This window comes from Canis aureus, chromosome 26 (assembly GCF_053574225.1).
Source record: "Canis aureus isolate CA01 chromosome 26, VMU_Caureus_v.1.0, whole genome shotgun sequence".
In the NCBI taxonomy this organism is placed as follows: Eukaryota; Metazoa; Chordata; class Mammalia; order Carnivora; family Canidae; genus Canis; species Canis aureus.
The window spans coordinates 28,062,575-28,075,583 of record NC_135636.1 but is presented as its reverse complement, the minus strand read 5'-3'; the positions used below and the strand labels follow the sequence as shown (position 1 = coordinate 28,075,583).

The 13,009-nt window shown below is 43.8% G+C and overlaps 1 protein-coding gene across 1 annotated transcript; it reads right to left on the bottom strand.

Moving 5' to 3' along the window:
• Positions 1–1,081: 1,081 nt before the first annotated feature.
• On the bottom strand, positions 1,082–11,532 carry LOC144298200 (vomeromodulin-like). Its single transcript, XM_077872748.1, has 12 exons — positions 11,436–11,532; positions 9,999–10,154; positions 8,625–8,709; positions 8,256–8,313; positions 7,493–7,563; positions 6,904–7,050; positions 5,914–6,036; positions 5,521–5,588; positions 5,249–5,279; positions 3,417–3,477; positions 2,603–2,682; positions 1,082–1,341 (listed from the first exon to the last, which is right to left on the bottom strand). Exons 1-12 carry the CDS (start codon positions 11,504–11,506, stop codon positions 1,318–1,320), a joined length of 975 nt encoding a protein of 324 aa, XP_077728874.1. The 5' UTR covers positions 11,507–11,532; the 3' UTR covers positions 1,082–1,317.
• Positions 11,533–13,009: the final 1,477 nt, after the last annotated feature.

Here is a 13,009-nt window from a genome sequence, read left to right as displayed (position 1 = left end):
TCCATATCAGGCTCCCTGCTAGGCAGGGAGTCTGCTTCTCTCTTCCTCTGCCTGCCTTTCCCCTGCTTGCGCTCTCTCACTCTCACATCCAGGTAGACTGGATGGTAGGTGGCATAGGCAGAAACAGGGGGTCCAGTTGCCCTAGTAAATGATGATGACTTGGACTAGGATGGTGAGAGAGAAGCAAACAGATGGGAGAGGTCTTCTTTTGGCAGAATCAATAGGACTTGGTCTGTTGGTCAAAAAGATGAGTCAAGAATGATTCCAGGTGTCTGGCTATGGAACCTGAGTGGATTGTATTGCCATTTACTGAGATGGGATTGACTATGGGAGGTATGGCCTGGGGAGAAATCAGAACCTAAAGTTTGGACAAGAGGCTGAAGGTAATAGGAAGATTTGGCCTTAATTTTGTGGGGTGCTGCCCCTTGCTGTTAGGCAAGCCCAATATCTGGCCCTGCTTCCCCTACCTGGTCTTTGTATCCACAGTTTGAATTCTTTTGGTTCCAGAGCAGACACTGTGTACAAGACATAGGGTCTTTGCCTGATGTAGAGATCACAGTTGTGTTTCTCAGTATCCCTCTTGTATACTTTTCTGGGAATTTTTTGCATTAATTGGTTTCCTGACTGCTCGGCTTAGCTTTCCTCTCATAGCCACTTGGCATGGCCTATAGTTCCTAAGCTGACACCTAGATCTTTTACTGTCCTGTTCATGGTATTGGCAGGCTCTTCCTTCTCTTTTCCATCCAGCTTTTAGCATTTGGACTGTGCCCCCCACTATTTAACTTGTGATGATGGGGGAAGTTGGATCCTAGCCCCTGTGTGATTTTCATGTTGGACCAACGGGCAAAATAAAGCACTTGGAATCGGGGAGAGGAGGGCAGAGATATGGGAAGAAAAGTCTTAATCATTGTCAGGATTGTCCCCTAGTGCACTAGATAAATTAATCCTGTGTTTATTGCCTCATCATTCATACTATTAATTTTTATGTCCCTAGGAAGTAGTGCTTTCACTAGTCATAAACATAAGACAAAATTCCTATTTGTATGAATTGAAGACAAAGGAGTCCAGTTTTTTGCATGAAAATAAGCTAATTATTAAAGAAGTGTTTACAAAATGCCAAAAATCTCTGGATTCTTGCTTTTCTTGCACTTTTAAATTCCAGATAATATTGGTGAGATTCCAAAGAATAGTTGACATGTTAAGAACTCTATTCTACTTGGCTTCTTAGTAATAAAGATGTCCTTGGCTTAACATTTCTTAAAGAAGTTTTAAAATGCTTTCATTCTGGAAAATTATCTGGCCTCATGTGTGGTGGGTTTAGTTTGCTGCCTGAAGATCATTCTGTGAGGAGATAAAAGACAACTAATTATACTCTTAAATACATAAGCTGGCTGCAGGCACAGGTTGAGCTAGCCAGTATACTCCATTCCTCTGCCCACAGAGCTAGCTTCAAGAAGAGAACTAGTCAGGATGGTGGGAGCCTCAGAGATTATTTCTGGGTGATTGTTGTTTGAACTATTCCAGAAAGAAATGGAGAGAGAAGCTCCCAGTACATGGAGACCTTCATGTACAGCCATAATAGAGCCCATGTAGAAATAGTAGAGCCAAGAGATGGATTCTGGTGTCATATTTTGGGCCCTGAATCAGGCCACTACTGAAGCTAGTCCCATCCCTGGATGTTCACTGCCTATAATTTTATTTTTGCATAAACCAGTTCTGGATGGGCTATCATTTGTAGCTGGAACATAGCTGATGTTCATCTAATCTAATCCCTTGACTCGAGGCTGACTTCAGGAGGCTAAATGATAGGTCCAAGGCCACCCAGAGCCATGGAGTATAAGAGCAGGAGGTAGCAAACCAACAGTAAGGTAAATGCTGATTTACTCTGCTCTATACTCTAGTATTGATTTGGCCACAGATCCAGGGAAATTTGAGGGTTAAGTAAAAGCACAAGTATACAACTTCTGATATTTGAACTGAAATGAAAGGCATTATTTTCCTGGTTAGATTACATACTCAATAAGCATGTTTATCAAGAATGGAACATCTAAGGGTGATGGAGATTCTAAACTTCTTTGCTCTTTCATATATCTTCCCTTGTTCCATCCTCATTATTTGCTGTTTTTCTGGTGACAAATTTAAAAATCTCATTCTTCTATCTGTTTCTTAGGAAGCAAATTCTCTTTGTAATTTTCTCTGGGTTTAAGATTAGATAGGAAGAAGGGTGGAAATTTGAGTCAAAGTGGTAAGGAATGAGAGGCTCTAGTATATAGAAGGTGATAATGTAGATGAGTTAGGCATATGTGGTGGAGATCTTTCCAAAGAAGAGATTGAGACATATTCAGAAAAGTATGAGAGTCCTTATGGGGATGGGTAGATTATTTGCTTACGTATAACCAAGAGTGTCTCAGTTTTAGGACTTCTGTCTAAAGGGACAATAGGCAATGAATCTGCCTAGGAAAGAATGGGGAGACTGGTTGGAGCTGGTAAAGCAGGAGGAACTGACTGAGGATGAGGCCTGTTGGCCCCATTCAATCTTGTGAAGGTTGAAGTATAGAGTAAGCCTTAGGGCAAAAGGAAAGTATTTGTATTTTTCTCTTACCGATTTAAGTACTTGAACCTTGGCATTGGTTAGAGGATTTGAGGTTATTCCTGGTGGAACATTCCATGTATTCGTCATTTCTGAAATAAAAGAATTTTATGATAGGCGTTGAAAGAAACAATGACCAGGCTGAGTTGTTTTAGCTACAGTTAACCAGAGGGATCTCTGGTTAGTGTATGGCTCTAGGAAGAATTTTTCCCATGCCCATTCAATGGACAGATTTTAGACATAGATTCTCTTAGTTTTGTGTAAGGGTAAGTTCACGAGGATCAGAAATGACCCTAGAACCGACTGGAAATGTGGTGGGTATTCTATGTACAGAGAATTGATATTAAGAGACACGTAGGCATGTCTGCCCTCACTAACTTAAGACTAAAAGACCCTGTTTTTTTGGTGTTATTGGCAATCTTTTGAACCCATCTACAGGTTTACCACAAATATGTATAAATGGCATTTTGTACCATCATCTCATGATGGTTGTGAAGTTCATGATCTCAGTCTCAAGTTTCTCAAACTTCTGCATCTCTGTGATAGGTGATCCAGGTCCATGTTTCCTCTAAGTGGTATGATGATATTGGTCCTGAAGACCCCTAGTGAGCTAGATTTCATTAGGACCTGTAGAAGAGGCATTTAGATTTAATTTCATGTTTTGCCATCTCAAGATTCTTAAGTCTCTATCTGAAAACAAGTGATTTTCAGTCCATATGGTGATTGAATGATACTGTGCTCAGTGCCATGGAACATTCTGTAGTGTGGTTTCATACCCTTGTCCCTTTCTTAGGACTCTTGTGTTTACATTATTAATTCCACATACCATTAAAGGCAGACAAAAATTTCTTCAGAAGCAAGTGCATTATATCTTGCACCTCGTCCTCCTGGAAGAGATGAGAGAAGCATTTTTTATCAGTATATTTTGGATGCCTCTGATACGTGGGTTTTGTCCTAGTAGAAGTCTATTACTAGACAAGACTAGATAGGGAGGTGGATCTGGGTCAGTCCCTCAGGTTTCTTCTGACTCAGGAGTTTTACAAAGGCCTTTAGTAGGTTTTGATGCCTTAGGTGGCTCCTTGAACAAATGTTTATTGGATTAGTATTATGTTCCAGACAGTGCTGTAGGTACACTGGTGCAGCTGCATACCCTTGAGACAAATGCTGAATTCAGTATTGGGAATTCAGCAGCTCAGCCTGCCTCCTTTGCATACCCTCCTAGGGCCTCCAAGATCTGCTTCTTTCTGCTGGCATTCTGCTTATCTTTCCCTTTTTCAAAAGGCCTATGATTCTGTGATGCCTACCTTTGACACCTCCTGTTTTCTTCATGTGGTATACATTTTGGGTTTGTGGTAAACTGCTCCTCCTTCAAGGCTAAGTTCAGGCATCATCTCAGGGAACTCACTGTCTGCCATCTAGTTGGTGCTCTGTCATCTTTGTGCTAAATTGACAACTTTCTGCATAAATGTCTGTGTCCCATCAGGTGGGTAGATACATGGTTAGGGACTGTGCCCTTCTATATCCCTTCCCCTGTACAGAGCCTGGCATGCTACATAACTGCACAACAGTAAAGATGAGAAGGATCACTGGGCTTGTGACACCTCCCAGAGTCTGTCTCAAATGACTCCTTTATATCTCAGGGCTGACATGAGATGCAGACAGTCCCTGTAGTCTCCGATAGTCATAAGATTGTTTGCTTCTGGGTGCTTATTATATGCCTCCACCCAGTGTGTGGTTGCTAGACTCCCAAATGATTTACTTGATTTATTTATGATTTTAGTCTGTCTCTGTCTTCCCACCTAAACTTGAGGGTCACTCTTGGAGTCAGAGATCTCATCATTATTTCTTTTTTTTTTTCTTTAAAGATTTTATTTATTTATTCATGAGAGACACACAAAAACAGATGGAGACAGGCATATGGAGAAGCAGGCTCCCGGCAGGGAGCCCAATGTGGGACTCGATCCTGGAACTCTAGGATCATGCCCTGAGCTTAAGGCAGACACCCAGCCACTGAGTCACCCAGGCATCCCCCATCATTATTTCATGTTGTATTCTAAGGCTGGGCACATAGTGGTGCTCACTAAACATTTGTTGAACGAAGGCATGAACGTGTATAAGATCAAATATCTTAAAGAAGGTAGGTTGGTGGACCACCTGTGAATTTCCTGGAGGCTGCTCACTGGACCCTACCCTTACTTTCCCAATTTCTCCACTTCCCAGGCTCCCATCTAGTGATCATGTGCATACTCCATAGAACATGAGTTGAGAATCACTGATGGGAAGAGTGAGGCCATGGGAGGCTGGGTATATTTTTGAGCAACTCTCATGAATCCAGGCAAGATTAGAATCTAGATCATTTTGTCATTCTTCTAGTGGACCCTAACATTTCCTTGTGTATCAGAATCACCCATGACACTAAAAAAGCATGGATTTAGGCCTTCCTTAGGTCACCAACTGAGTGTGGGACTCCAATAATGGACTTTGGGAACTAGTTTTAAGAACTCTTCAGAGAGGGCTTAGGTTTGGAACCTGTAGTTCTACTCTACATTGCATCTGTGCTCTACTCTGTCTTTTCCTTCCAGAGTCCCTGTGTCACTAAGCATCTGGCATTAAAATAATTTCTCACATAGAGATATTTTGAAAATTGAATCTACTTACAGCCTCAGGGGGTGTCACTGAGTGTTCAGAGCTGTCAGGAAACAAAGTACAAGGAAAAATTATTTTCACATAAATATTAACCAATTCTAGAGTTTAGGTATTAGGTCACTTCTCAAAGCAACTTATGTCAGGTACAGAGGAGAAAGCAATTTTAAGGTGAGTAGAAGTCCATTTTGATTTCTCTATAATTATGCATATGATTTGAATTGGGTTCTTGATATATGTTTTTACACTGACAGATGTCAAGAGGATTTTGTAGTTATTGACAGTACCTCTCAATCTTGATGCTTAATATCAATTTGTCTTTTGAAATCTTGCAGTTATGGGAGATGATTAAGGTCTGTATTAATATAAAACAAACATAAGTTAAAAATAATACCTTAACCTGGCTAGTCAGCAAACCTATCACATTGTGGTAATCACCAACAAGATCACAGGTAAGGACCAGAGCAGAGATTACCTGGTCTCAGGAGACAACCTGTTTATCTCTTCTGTTCTGGGGGCTGAGCACACCAGCCTCCCTTGTCATAGAGACATCCAGGCACTTGGGCCCTCAGGGTTTGGGATTAGCTTTCTTTACACTCCAGTCCACTTTTCTTTCCATGGAACCTCTGCTCCTATTAGTTCCTCCTCACACCTCAATCCTGATTTGTTATTGTACTTACCGTTTTCCCATTAGCAACACTCTCACCATCCTTTTCCACAGTAACCCAGTAGGTGGCTTGGATTTTGTTGCCTGATTGGAAGAAGTAGGCTATTTTGGTGATGCTTGCAGTCAGGTTATTCATCTGTTGTAAAGAAGCCATCATTTAGAATATGGAGAAGAAGGACTGCAGAATGGTGCCTTATGAGACACCCATGCATCATTCATTTATTCAAATATTTATTGGCCCTCTAGTATGAGTCGGTCACCTAGCTTGGTGCTGGTGTACCTTTTGTGCATCCGATGTGACCACAACAGACAGGGTCTAATTTCAGATATTTTTCTATATCTCATTTCCATTCTCAGAAAGACAGTAGGGCATTTAACACATAAAATCTTACTTTTCTATTACATTCATCCAACTTAAACCTATTTCTTACTATGGTCTTGTGGCAGACTGCTCTGCAGTTGATCATTTTGGGAGACTGTTACGGAAACACTGTACACTGCTGAAACTGAGTCTAGCCCATAGAAAGTACTCAGTGATTATTATATCCCTGTTAATTACTGCCTCTCTTCTTTCTCTTTTGGGGCCAGAAGCAAATGAATACCTCACATGTGGATAAACCCTTGCTCATACTGTGACTATGGGTAAATTACTTCTCTCACTTTGGTTCTTTGTAAAACGGGTAAGAATCCCTGCCTTCTAGTGTTATTGTGAGAATGCAAGGACATTTATTATGTAAATAAGACACCTGGCATTGAATTTGGCGCCAAGCAGGCATTCCGAAAGCATTTGTCCTTCTATGCCCCTGCTCTCTGCTGTCCTTCAATGTCAACAAGGATCCATTTACATGATTATTAAGGGAAAATCTACATCCCACAGGGTTTTCTCATATTTATCTCTGGAAGAATGTTCTGGAACCCACTGCATTTTCACCTTTCAGGGTTTGATAGACTAAGCTTAAGTGAAGAGGAGAATGGTGCCAGGGGCCATATAGATGATGCTTACCTTGGCAGAGCTCTGCTTGGCACTTAGAGTGATGATTACCTTGAGTAACATATGGGACAGAGTTAGGGAAATGTTGGCATTTTTAGGATCTGGTGGAAGAGGGCTTCCGGGCACAGGGACTATATTGTTGTTAAAGAGGGCTTTAGCCTAGAAAAAGAAAAGCAGAAAAATCCCTGTCATTATGTGAGACTAACATCAATTTCTGTGTCTTTGGAGGCACAGCTGAGATTTGGAGGACTGAAGTGGCCCCTTGTGAGCATTGCAGTGGATGAGAATGATGACAGCGGTAGACCTACTCAGCCTCTGTAGGAGTCTGTGGGGAGTTGTGGGGTTGTGGAGACTGGAGAGTAGGAACACCTCTTGTAAAGGAGGAAGCATGGCTCCTCTCTAGCAGATTGGCCCTACTTAGGGCTGTAAGATGTAGTCCAACGTAGGACTACCAAACCTCTGATTGTCTAAGAGAAGCCACAAATCCTCATTTTTCAGGTGAATTCCCCCATTTAAGTGTCCTTCACGTAGCATATATTTCATGAGTTCGGGGATGTCTCCAGCCCTCCCCCGGAATCTATTGTAAGCACAGAACACTTACACAGTATGATATGAAAAGGCCTCGTGTAGAAATCCTGGAACTTTTAACATCGTACTTGAACAAGCCAGTAGCTGCAGGTGAGAGGAAAGAGAACTATAGAGACCCCTGCAACCCTTGGGCTCTTGGTGGCCCTGCCCTCCAGATGGGGGATCAGTTGGACACCCTCCTCTTTCTAGGGCCCAGGCAGGAAGCTGGTGTCTTACTGACTTTTCCATATTTCTGGGAGGAGGCTTCAGGGAAGAAGAAAACATGGGGGCCCTATCCTCATTGTGCCAAAACCTCAAGTGAGAGGAAAAGACTTGTTGCCCAGGCTCCAGATTCATCTACTCTAGGATTTGGGAAATGTTACCAGCTTCCCTGCTTTGGCTGTGTTGGCAGTCACTGTCCACTGTATCCTATCATTCCTGTCTTCTGGATGTGTCTGGGTATGGGAGAGAATTTTTGCTTCTCAGCTTCTCTGGCATGAGGACTGGGAATGCTCTTTGCTCTGACTCTGCACATGTGTGTATTTTGCAAACCATTTGGGAGGCGGGGCTGCCACAGAGACCTCTTTGCCCTGCTCTGTCCTGGAGGATGAGTCACTGTGGTTTAGAGAAGCAGGTAAGTTGCCTTATTTTCTGCCCTGAGGGTACTGAGGTTTGAATGCCTGGGGGTACATGGTATTGGAGCTCATAGCCCCATACTCCCTGGTCTGTCATCTGGTGGGATCCCAGAGGAGCCCTCCATCGACCTGTCAGCCCCAGGGTGGTCTGGTTGTACTCACAGTTCTTGCATTCGTTGAAATCACTGAAATCAATGTTACACGATTCCGATTCTTGAAACTGTGAAATCACCACGAGTTAGCTTTGCCAAAGGAGTGCAGCAGGCCTGTCCTCCTCCTCCTCAGCCCAGCTCCTCTTCCTCTTTTCCCCATCCTCCTTCTCTTCTCTCTGTTCTATTTCTTAGACTTCTCCCTCTCCCAGCCTGAGGCCTTATTCTGTTGTGCTGCTGGGGTCTTTTGGGCCAGAAGGGTTGATATGTCCTTCTTGAGTCTCTCCTAGCATCAGACAATATCTGAGAAAGGGGCTCCTCTCTGTCCTCCCCCAGTGACCTAGACCTCTGAGGTGGTGTTCTCCTTTTTCCCAGGACTTACATTTTCTTTCATAGCTACTGTCAACACTTGAGAAATGATGTTGTCCAAAGGCAGAGGCACAGGGAGAGGCAAAGTATCTGTGAGCCTGGGAAAGATATGTGAAGAACCGTGTAATTCTTGCATTTCTGGATTTTGCCCAGATTTTGGGAAAAACCCATTTTTTTGATGAAACAGTTGCGTGATGTCCTGCTTCTTAATTCATGCAAGCACCTGAGCCCTTTTGTCTACAGTTTCAGTCATTAAGGAAGATGCAAGGATGCCTGGGAAAACTGCCAATGCCTGACATCTGACCCAGCAATCCCATGCAGAGATATTTGTGCTTCAGGTACTTGTTAATGATAGTGAACAGACTTGTCTGGGACTTTACTAGTTGGAGTTGGATACAAAAGTTATTAATTGATGGGACGCCTGGGTAGCTCAGTGGTTGAGCGTCTGCCTTCAGCTCAGGTCGTGATCCTGGAGTCCAGGGATCGAGTCCCACATTGGGTTTCCTGCATGGAGCCTGTTTCTCCCTCTGCCTATGTCTCTGCCTCTCTTTGTGTCTCATGAATAAATAAATAAAAATAAAAAAGTTATTAATTGAAAAATGCAACTCTTCCTTGATAAGGGACTGTTAAGCTTAGTGCATCTTCATAGTGGAATACTAAGCCATAAAAAATGAAGAAGCAGACAACCTGGGTGGCTCAGTGGTTTAGCGCCACCTTCAGTCCAGGACGTGATCCTGGAGACCTGGGATGGAGTCCCATGTGAGGTTCCCTGCATGGAGCCTGCTTCTCCCTCTGCCTGTGTCTCTGCCTCTCTCTCTCTCTGTGTGTCTCTCATGAATAAATAAATAAAATCTTAAAAAAAAAAGTGAAGAAGCTACTTTTAAATGGATGCAACAGATTTCAAGCTATTTTTTTTAAGTGAACCATAGTCCAGAAAAGCGTATATAATATTTGCCCCTTTCTGTGTGTGTATACATCACACACAACTGTACACATGCAAATAATATGTCTGAAAGCCAACAGAAGAGACTAGATTCATTGGTTGCTTCCAGGGAGGATAATTAGCCAGTTGGCATCCATGGGTAAGAGGAGGACTTTTCACTGTATGGCTTTTTGTATCTTTTGAATTTTGATCTAAGTGTGTGTATTGCTTATGCAAAAAGAACAAAATACAAAGAGTATACTACACCTAGCATAATACAGGCAGAGTGAGAGAAGACTATTTTCAAACACAGTGAGCTGTTCCCAATCAGAGACCCCTTGCTGAACCTCCATTTACTAATTATTCAAACCATTGGATTGGCCAAATTCCATCTCTAAGGGTGGTATCACTGGGGACATTTTGGCACACATTGATCTAGAGAATGAGAAAAATGGTCTCACGTACATGTCCGTTATCTGAAGAGTCACTTTCTTGACCTTGATGTCCTTGTCCTGGACTTGGAGGTTGACACACTGGGTGTTGTTCGTGGAAATGCCCATTTTCAGGGTTACATCGCCATGTACTTCATATCCTAGTATGCTGACTACAGGTCCTGCTAGACTGTGGAGAGCAAGATGTGGGTGAAACCAGACCTGGCTGCAAGATGTCTCTCAGGCTAAACAATAGGTTTTTGGGGAGTCAGCCTCATATATTTGTCTAGATTGGGAGAGGGAAAGGTTGGTGCTTTCCAGTGAGCATGCCTCAAGGGTGGCTTCCTCCTCTACACAGGATTCAGAGCCTGGCTCATCGGAGGCATTCAGTAAACATTGATAAAATCACTCTCCTTCAATCACCAGCCTTCAAGATGTCTTCTTTTGTTGGTAGCATCAGGCCAACTTGGAATAAGATGTCCATTACAGGTTATGCTTGTGCCCAGTATCCCCAGCTGTCTGTTGGATGGGTGACAGCATAAGAAAAACTCACCATGTACTAGAGCCAGGTCTCATTAAAGTCAGATGTTCTGGAGAAGACAAATGATTCTTCCTGACACTGCTGACTGTAGTGGTCACAAACATGGGCTCTGGAGGCACAATGCCTCGGTTCAGACTCTGTCAGCTGTGTGACTTTGAGCAAGGTTTATGACCGGGTTTGATAGTCTAAACTACCTAGTCTAGAAAGAGGATTGCTTTTCTGATGAGATTGTCAAAAGGGGTCAGTGAGTTCAGAGTGCCTCAGTTAGGTGCCTACCTGGAGCTTGCGTAGTAAGAGGTTTCAGTGCTGTGTGTGTTCATCCAAGAAGCCTTCTCTCCAGTGTGGATTACCTTCCTCTCACATGAATGCCTTCCTGTGTGCCTTGAGTCTACACTGTTAACCTGTTTCTCCCCCACACGTTGATGCTTGCTGAGCACAGGGACTGCCATTAGTCCTCCTGTGCCCAGCACAACATCTGGTATAGAGCTGTATATTAATTACGGATTAGGTGGACGAATGATGCATGTGTTTTAATCATCTGTGTCCCCCCTTACTGCCTTGGACAGTGCTGTTTGTAGAATGGGCTGATTTTCCTTGGAGAGTCCAGATTATTTGGGGCCATAATACCAGTATGCATGTCATTCTCTGAGGTTTCTCTCTTTATTGCCCATGTATAAAATTGTGCAGATTTCACATGGAAATCTGGATTTCTGGCTGTGCTTACACTATTTGAGAATGGGGCTCCATAGGGTCATTCTCCTGCATTGGTCCTTTGTGGAAGAGGAGAGAGACAGCTGTGCCTCGTTTCCAATTTGTCCCATCCTCAGTCATTCTACCTTATTCTGTGTTATCTCTGCCTGACCCTTGGACCTGGAATCATAAGTCTCCAGTCTGTGCTGTCTCAGCTGACTCATTTGGAAACAGACTCACCCTTTTCCACCTATGAAGGCAGTAGTTGTGGCATGGACGAGAATCCCATCACCTGTCATGGTTGTTGTCATGCTCTCCACAGTCACTTTTTGAACCTCTAATCTGCAAAGTAACAGTATCATGGGTCAGTCCTGGCTCCGGGAATCAGTCTGGGCAGTAGGAAAAATAACCTCGAAGCAGCCAGTTAATAGCTTACCAACCCATCCACACTGCTCTCTAAGCTCAAGAAATCTCGATCATATTTCCCTCTGAAAGGGCACCCTTTCAGCACAGAGCTAGAATATTTCTTCATGAAGATGTGCTTGTCCCTTTCCATGAGATTGTTGTAGGTTGAACTTCAGTGTCCCTAAATAGCAACTTTCTTCTTGTGCCAGACCTTATGGTCAAGGAATCACTTACCCTAATAGGAGATCTTCTATGTTAAGATTTCCCAGCAGGCCTGTAACTGCGTCTCCAACGCCTGCTGGCACTACACTGTTCAGCATGCCCTGGGTGGATTCTGTGAGCTTGTTGGCTTGGTCACCTACATCATTCAGGGGCAGGGGGAGATTTGCAAGACCAAGGTTGTTGATGAGTCCTTTTACAGGATTCTTCTCTGCACCAGTGGGTGGTAGGCTGCCCAGATCCTTTTGGGTACCAAGTGCATCAGTGGCTTTTGAGAGCAATGGCAGTGGGAGCTTTGGGGACTGGCCACCACTTTCCTTGCCCAGGATGCCACCAAGAGGATCACCTCCAGGTATGTTGAGGGCTGAAGTGATGTCTAACACAGACAGTAGATCGGAGCTAGACACCGTGGATATCACTTTCCCAATCATACCAGACAGAAGGACCTCCTCACACATCAACTTCTTCTTGATCTTTGGGGGCAGGGTGGCGTTCAGATCTGAAACGGGTTAAGAGACATGATCCTGCTGTTGGCTGTCCAGCTGGTTCAGCTTGAGGAACCTTTCCAGCTGGAGAGCCAGCACCTCTGAATTGTGAGGCTTGTAGGTCCTGTATATTATGCCTTGTGGATATATTCTTCCCTGTCACTGCCCACAATAGGACAGCCTGGCGATGTAAGGATAACCTGTCCCCTGTCAAGAGTCAACATTTATTAGCACCTACCTGAGGCCAACCTGGTGTTGAGTATGCTGCTCTAGAATGATTTGAGCATGGAACGAAAGGACTTAGTTTAGCTTTTGAGCCCAGTAGCCCAGAGCTTATAGGTCTAGACTCTGTTCCTAGGAGTAGCCTGGGGCAAGGTCTCCTCTTTCCTGAGCTCCAGTCTCTGCACCCTTCCAGGGGTGCATGATAGAACCTACAGCATGGGTTACTGGGTAGAGGATGAATGAGTTGAGCTAATTTTAAGTGGTCAGTAGGATTGAGGTGGCTAGAGAAAAGATGGTGTTGCTGACAGATCTGGACTCTCCTGTTCTCCTTCTGTGTGATTCTGTGCAAATGCTTCTCTTTTTTAGGCCTCATTTCCCCCTTGTGGGTCACTGGTAGGTCTTGCCACCTTTGACAAGCTGCCCATGCTAAGAGACCTCCTGCATCAGCGCTGATCCTCCAGAAGCATTATTATCGTCGGGGTG